Here is a 7,258-nt window from a genome sequence, read left to right as displayed (position 1 = left end):
AGCCAAAGCAATCCTGAGAAAGAAAAATGGAGCTGGAGGAATCGGGCTCCTTGACTTCAGACTATACTACAAAGCTACAGTAATCAAAACAGTATGGTACTGGTGCAAAGCAGAAATATAGATCAATGGAACAGGACAGAAAGCCCAGAAATAAACCCACGCACATACGGTCAACGTATGACAAAGCAGTCAAGAATATACAATGGATTCAATAAGTGGTGCTGGGAGAACTGGACAGCTACATGTGAAGGAATGAAATTAGATCATTCTTTAACACCATACACAAAAATAAACTCAAAATGGATCAAAGACTTAAATGTAAGGCCGGACACTATAAAACTCTTAGAGGAAAACATAGGCAACACTCTTTGAACATAAATCGCAGCAATAACTTTTTGGATCTACCTCCTAGGGAACATATATCTCAACATAATAAAAGCCATTTATGACAAAGCCACAGCCAATATAATACTCAACAGTGAAAAGCAAAAAGCCTTCCTACTAAATTCAGGAACAAGAAAAGGATGCCCACTCTCACCACTTCTATTCAACATAGTATTGGAAGTCCTAGCCACAGCAATCAGACAAGGAAAAAAAAAAGGTATCCAAATTGGAAGAGGTGAAATTGTCACTGTTTGCAGATGACATGATACTATATATATAAAACCCTAAGGACTCCACACAAAAATCACTAGATCAAATAAATGAATTACGCAAAGTAGCAAAATACAAGATTAACATCCAAAAATCAGTTGCATTTCTTTACACTAACAATGAAATATCAGAAAGGGAATGTAAAAAAAAAAACCTTTTAAAATACCACCAAAAAAAATACTTCAGAGTAAACCTGACCAAGGAGGTGAAAGACTTACACGCTATCAACTACAAAACATTAATGAATTAAAAAGGATCCAAAGAAATGGAAAGATACCCCATACTCTTGGATTGGAAGAATTAATATTGTTAAAATGGCAATACTACCCAAAGCGATCTACAGATTTAATGCGATCCCTATCAAAATACCCATGACATTTTTCACAGAACTAGAACAATCAAAACTTTATATGGAACCATAAAAGACCCAGAATTGCCAAAGCAATCCTGAGGGAAAAAACAAAAGGAGGCATACCTCTCCCAGAGTTCAAACAATACTACAGAGCCACAGTAATCAAAACAATGTGGTATTGGTACAAAAACAGACATATGGATCAATGGACCAGAATACAGAGCCCAGAAATAAACCTAGACACCTACAGGCAATTAATCTTCAACAAAGGAGACAAGAATATAAAATAGTAATAAGTCTCTTTAACATGTGGTGCTGGGAAAGTTGGACAGCTGCATGTAAGTCCGTGAAGTTAGAACACACCCTCACACCACGCAAAAAATAAACTCAAAATGGCTTAAAGACTTAAACATAAAACATGACACCATAAAACTTCTAGAACTTGACACCATAACACTTCTAAAACTTCTAGAATTTATTCTCTGACATAAATCATACCAATGTTTTCCTAGGTCAGTCTCCCAAGGCAACAGAAATAAAAATAAACAAACGGGACCATATCAAACTTACAAGCTTTTGCACAGCAAAGGAACCCATATAAAAATGAAAAGACAACCTACAGAATGGGAGAAAATATTTACAAATGATGCAATAGACAAGGGCTTAGTCTCCAAAATATACAAACTGCTTATACAACTCAACAACAAAAACACAAACAACCCAATCGAAAAATGGGCCAAAGACCTTAATAGACATTTCTCCAAAGAAGACGTATGGATGGCCAGTAGACACATGAAAAGATGCTCAACATCACTAATTATTAGAGAAATGCAAATCAAAACTACAATGAGGTACCAACTCACACCAGTCAGAATGGCAGTCATTAAAAAGTCTACAAATAAATGCTGGAGAGGATGTAGAGAAAAGGGAACCCTCCTACACTGCTGGTGGGAATGTAAGTTGGTACAGCCACTATGGAAAACAGTATGGAGATTCCTCAGAAAATTAAAAATAGAATTACCTTGTCATCTAGCAGTCCCACTCCTGGGAATGTACCCAAACAAAACTATAATTCAGAAAGATACGTGCGCCCCTATGTTCACAGCAGCACTGTTGACAATAGCTAAAACATGGAAACAACCTAATGTCCACCAACAGATGAATGGATAAAGAAGATGTGGTACATATATACAATGGAGTACTACTCAGCCATAAAAAAGAACGAAATAATGCCATTTGCATCAACATGGATGCAACTAGAGATTATCATACTAAGTAAGTCAGAAAGGGAAAGACAAATACCATATAATATCACTGATATGTGGAATCTAAAATATGGCACAAATGAACCTATCTACAAAACAGAAACAGGCTCGCAGACACAGAGAACAGACTTGTGGTTGCCAAGGGGGAGAGCATTGGGGGAGGGAAGGACTGGGAGTTTGGGATTAACAGATGTAAACTATTATAGATAGGATGGATAAACAAGGTCCTAATGTATATAACACAGGGAACTATATCCAATCTCCTATGATAAACCATAATGGAAAAGAATATAAAAAAAGAATGCCTGTATGTGTATAACTGAGTCACTTTTGCTGAACAGCAGAGATTGGCATCATATTGTAAATCAACTATACTTAAATAAAAAAATAAAATTAAAAAATAAAAACAAAAATAAACAAATGAGACCGAATTAAACTTAAAAGCTTCTGCACAGCAAAGGAAACCATAAATGAAACAAAAAGACAACCCACAAAATGGGAGAAAATATTTGCAAACAAAGTGACTGACAGGGATTAATTTCCAAAATATACAAACAGCTCATGCAGCTCTATGTGAAAAAACAACAACAACAAAAACCAAACAACCCAATCCAAAAATGGGCAGAAGACCTAAATAGACATTTCTCCTAAGGAGACATACAGATGGCCAAAAAGCACATGAAAAGATGCTCAACATCACTAATTATCAGAGATATGCAAATCAAAACTACAGTAAGGTATCACCTACCACCGGTCAGAATGGCCATCATCAAAAAGTCTACAAACAGTTAAGTGCTGGAGAGGGTGTGGAGAAAAGGGAACCCTCCTACACTGTTGGTGGGAATGTAAATTGGTACAACCACTATGGAGAACAGTATGGAGGTTCCTTAAAAAACTAAAAATAGAACTACCATATGATCCAGCAATCCCATTCCTTGGCATATATCTGGAGAAAGACACAATTAGAAAATATTCATGCACCCCAATGTTCATTACAGCACTATTTACAACAGCCTAGACATGGAAGCAACCTAAATGGCCATTGACAGAGGAATGGATAAAGAAGATGTGGTACATATATACAATGGAATATTACTCAGCCATAAAAAAGAATAAAATAATGCCATTTGCAGCAACATGGATGAACCTAGAGATTATCACACTAAGTGAAGTAAGTCAGACTGAGAAAAACAAATATCATATGGTATGACTCATGTGGAATCTATTTTTTGAAAATGATACAGATGAACTTATTTACAAAACAGAAACAGACTTACAGGTATTGAAAACTTATGGTTATCAAAGGGGAAATGTGGGCAGGAGGGATAAATCAGGAGTTTGGGATTAATATACATACGCTACTATATATAAGATAAATAACCAACAAGGACCTACTGCATAGCCCAGAGAACTGTACTCAATATTCTGTGATAACCTATATGAGAAAAGAATCTGAAAAAGAATGAATATATGTATATCTGAATCACTCTGCTGTACACCTGAAACTAACACAACATTGCAAATCAACTACACTCCAATAAAACTTTTTAAAGAAATTGCTAAAAATAATGGTCCCTCATATTTCTCTTTTTTAAATAAGTTTTACTGAGATGTAATCCACATAGCATAGAATTCATCCTTTTAGAATGTGCAATTCAATAGTTTTTAGTATATTTACAAAGTTGTGCAACCAGCATCACTTATCTAATTTTAGAAAATTTCCCTCACCCCAGAAAGAAACCCTGTACCCCTTAGCAGTCAAACTCCATCCCCTCCTTCTCCTAGGCCCTGGCAACCACTAATGTACTTTCTTTTTTTATTGGAGTATAATTGCTTACAATGGTGTGTTAGTTTCTGCTTTATAACAAAGTGCATCAGCTATACATATACATATATCCCCATATCGCCTCCCTCTTGCGTCTCCCTCCCACCCTCCTTATCCCACCCCTCTAGGTGGTCACAAAGCACCGAGCTGATCTCCCTGTGCTATGTGGCTGCTTCCCACTAGCTATCCATTTTATATTTGGTAGTGTATATATGTCCACGCCACTCTCTAACTTCGTCCCACCTTACCTTTCCCCCTCCCCGTGTCCTCAAGTCCATTCTCTACATCTGCGTTTTTATTCCTGTCCTGCCTCTAGGTTCTTCAGAATCTTTTTTTTTTTTTTGATTCTATATATATATGTTAGCATATGGTATTTGTTTTTCTGACTTACTTCACTCTGTATGACAGACTCTGGGTCTATCCACCTCACTACAAATAACTCAATTTTGTTTCTTTTTATGGCTGAGTAATATTCCATTGTATATATGTGCCACATCTTCTTTATCCATTCATCTGTCAGTGGACACTTAGGTTGCTTCCATGTCCTGGTTATTGTAAATAGAGCTGCAGTGAACATTGTGGTACATGACTCTTTTTGAATTATGGTTTTCTCTCCCTCCCTCATAATATTTAAATGAAATATTCAACTACATTACTGCAGTCTATTTTTAAGTGTTGAAAAGGATTTCCTAGAGTTATCTTACCACGTGAAGCATACGGTAAGTTTTGTTTCATATTCCTGACTGCATTTTCTCATTTCTCAGCCAAACAGGTAGGACTCGTGAGATCGCAGTGGCTTCCAGGAATTATACCCCATACACACGAGTCCTGGAGTTAACCATGAAGAAAACTCTGACTTAAGCACTTGGAGACGTGCACTTTTCACTGATGGACAAAGGCCCTGGAACCCTGCGGCTTGAAGTCTGGAAAGGGTGACTGTTGCTTCGTCCTATACACTGTTTAAGCTGCAGTGGAAACTGCTGAGGTTCTGATCCACTTCTTAAACATGAAGGAAAGTGGAGGGGGAGGGGGAAGGCAGGAGAGAGAGGTTTCAAGGTCATATTTCAAACACCCAACCAGTGTGTGTACCCTGCTGTACTGGGCCGTCATTAGCTTTCCATGCGGACACTGAGTCCTATCAGGAGAATTTCCTCACTATTTTCTGTTTTACTAGACTTCGGCTGGGAGGAAATAAGGCATTACCTTGAAATTTCATGTTACTTATTGCCAGGATCATTTGTTACAGCATGAAGGTTTTATTTACCCGTAGAAGTATTAGAGGCGGTGTTTCTCTGCTACAGGGAAGCCTGTCCGCAGGAGTGCAGGCACATGGGGAAATGTGACGCTGGGAAGGAAGGGGCAGGTGCCGAGGACCTGTGCAGGGGTGTGGGAGCCTCGGCTGCAGCCGGTCCTCATGTGGGCAGACACGCTTCATTCTGACGTGCTAACCCCTTGGTTTACTTTGTGCCTTATGCCTTTAAGGGGCCAGCTGAAATCACTGTATTTATTCAACCTGTGATTTATTTTTTCTTTCTTTCTCACTTTAACTGAAAGAGAATTTTATATGTTGTGGAAATTTAATCACTTAACGTTTTTGATATTAATTGGTGTTTTTGTTAAAGGAATGAGTGATTTGTTCAAGCATGCTCTACTTTGATATTATAACCTATGTCACATGTTTAATAAATGCCATATATTTTGTTCTACTGATGCTATCATTGTGTGTCATCCATGACTGTGTAGAAGGGGTAGAGAACAGAATCGGGTTTTGGACTGTCCAGGTCAGGGCACCATAATCTTTCAATCAGTACAGTCCTTAGAATCATTTATAAACCATAAGAGAAGGGGTGTGTGTGTGTGTGTGTGTGTGTGTGTGTGTGTGTGTGTGTGTGTGTGTGTGTGTGTGTGTGTGTGTGTGTGTGTGTGTGTGTGTGTGTGTGTGTGTGTGTGTGTGTGTCTTTAAACCCTGAAATTTATCTAGTTAACCTACCTTCTAGAAACACTAAGATGCATTCATGTTTATAAAATTAAAAAAATCATTTTTACTTAAAAAAAAAAAAAAATCATGCTCCCTTGTGCCCAAACTCTCTACCCCTTACTCCCCTGCTTTAAAAAAAAGCCAAAGAAAGAAAGCAAAGCAACTCAGTTGAGTAAATCACCACAAGTCAGGACAGTGTCAAGAGGAAAACGCATATTTTGAAATCAAATTTTTATTTAAATTGTGGTTGTGGGACCTTGGGCATGTCATCAAAGCTCTCTGAATATCAACTTCATGTTCTAAAAACTTGGGATAATCACACCTACCCGGTGCTCGCTTCGGCAGCACATATACTAAAATTGGACCAATGCAGAGAAGATTAGCATGGCCCCTGAGCAAGGATGACACGCAAATTCATGAAGCACTCCATATTTTTTCCACAAAGTAAACTTAAAATGGCTTAAGGACTTAAATATAAGACATGACACCATAAAACTTCTAGACGTGAACACAGGCAAAACATTCTCCAACATAAATCGTACCAATGTTTTCTTAGATCAGTCTCCCAAGGCAATAGAAATAAAAATAAACAAATGGGACCTAACCAAACTTACAAGCTTTTGCACAGCAAAGGAAACCATAAAAAAAACCCAAAAAGACAACTTACAGTATGGGAGAAAATATTTGCAAACAATGTGACCATTAAGGGCTTAATTTCCAAAATACACAAACAGCTCATACAACTCAATAACAAAAAAACAAACAACCCAATCCAAAAATGGGCAGAAGACCTAAATAGACATTTCTCCAAAGAAGAAACACAGATAACCAATAGGCACTTGAAAAGATGCTCAACATCACCAATTATTAGAGAAATGCAAATCAAAACTACAATGAGGTACCAACTCACACCAGTCAGAATAGCCATCGTTAAAAATTCTACAAGTAACAAATGCTGGAGAGGGTGTGGAGAAAAGGAACCCTCCTACATTGTTGGTGGGAATGAAAGTTGCTGCAGCCACTATGGAAAATGGTGTGGAGATTCCTCAGAAAACTAAAAATAGAGTTACCATATGATCCAGCAATCCTATTCCTGGCCATATATCTGGACAAAACTATAATTCAAAAAGAAACATGCACCTCTATGTTCATAGCAGCACTATTCACAATAGCCAAAACATGGA

General features: G+C 37.6%; 1 protein-coding gene and 1 non-coding gene across 6 annotated transcripts in view; both read left to right on the top strand.

Moving 5' to 3' along the window:
* The window catches only part of MYZAP (myocardial zonula adherens protein), a 132,230-nt gene extending 126,428 nt beyond the window's left edge, over positions 1–5,802 (top strand). For all 5 annotated transcript variants that reach the window (XM_033437008.2, XM_033437009.2, XM_004274667.3 and 2 more), the window contains one exon: positions 4,861–5,802. In XM_033437008.2, the coding sequence (XP_033292899.2) occupies positions 4,861–4,957 (97 nt within the window). In that variant the 3' untranslated portion in view covers positions 4,958–5,802. The remainder of the gene's footprint in view (positions 1–4,860) is intronic.
* A 601-nt stretch (positions 5,803–6,403) lies between these two features.
* On the top strand, positions 6,404–6,510 carry LOC117203175 (U6 spliceosomal RNA). The gene has a single exon (XR_004485839.1). It is a non-coding gene; the product is annotated as a U6 spliceosomal RNA (small nuclear RNA).
* The last annotated feature ends 748 nt before the right edge of the window (positions 6,511–7,258 follow it).

Source organism: Orcinus orca, chromosome 2, assembly GCF_937001465.1.
Source record: "Orcinus orca chromosome 2, mOrcOrc1.1, whole genome shotgun sequence".
Classification (NCBI taxonomy): Eukaryota; Metazoa; Chordata; class Mammalia; order Artiodactyla; family Delphinidae; genus Orcinus; species Orcinus orca.
Note: the sequence above shows the minus strand (reverse complement) of the source record. Positions and strands in the feature narration are given on the sequence as shown.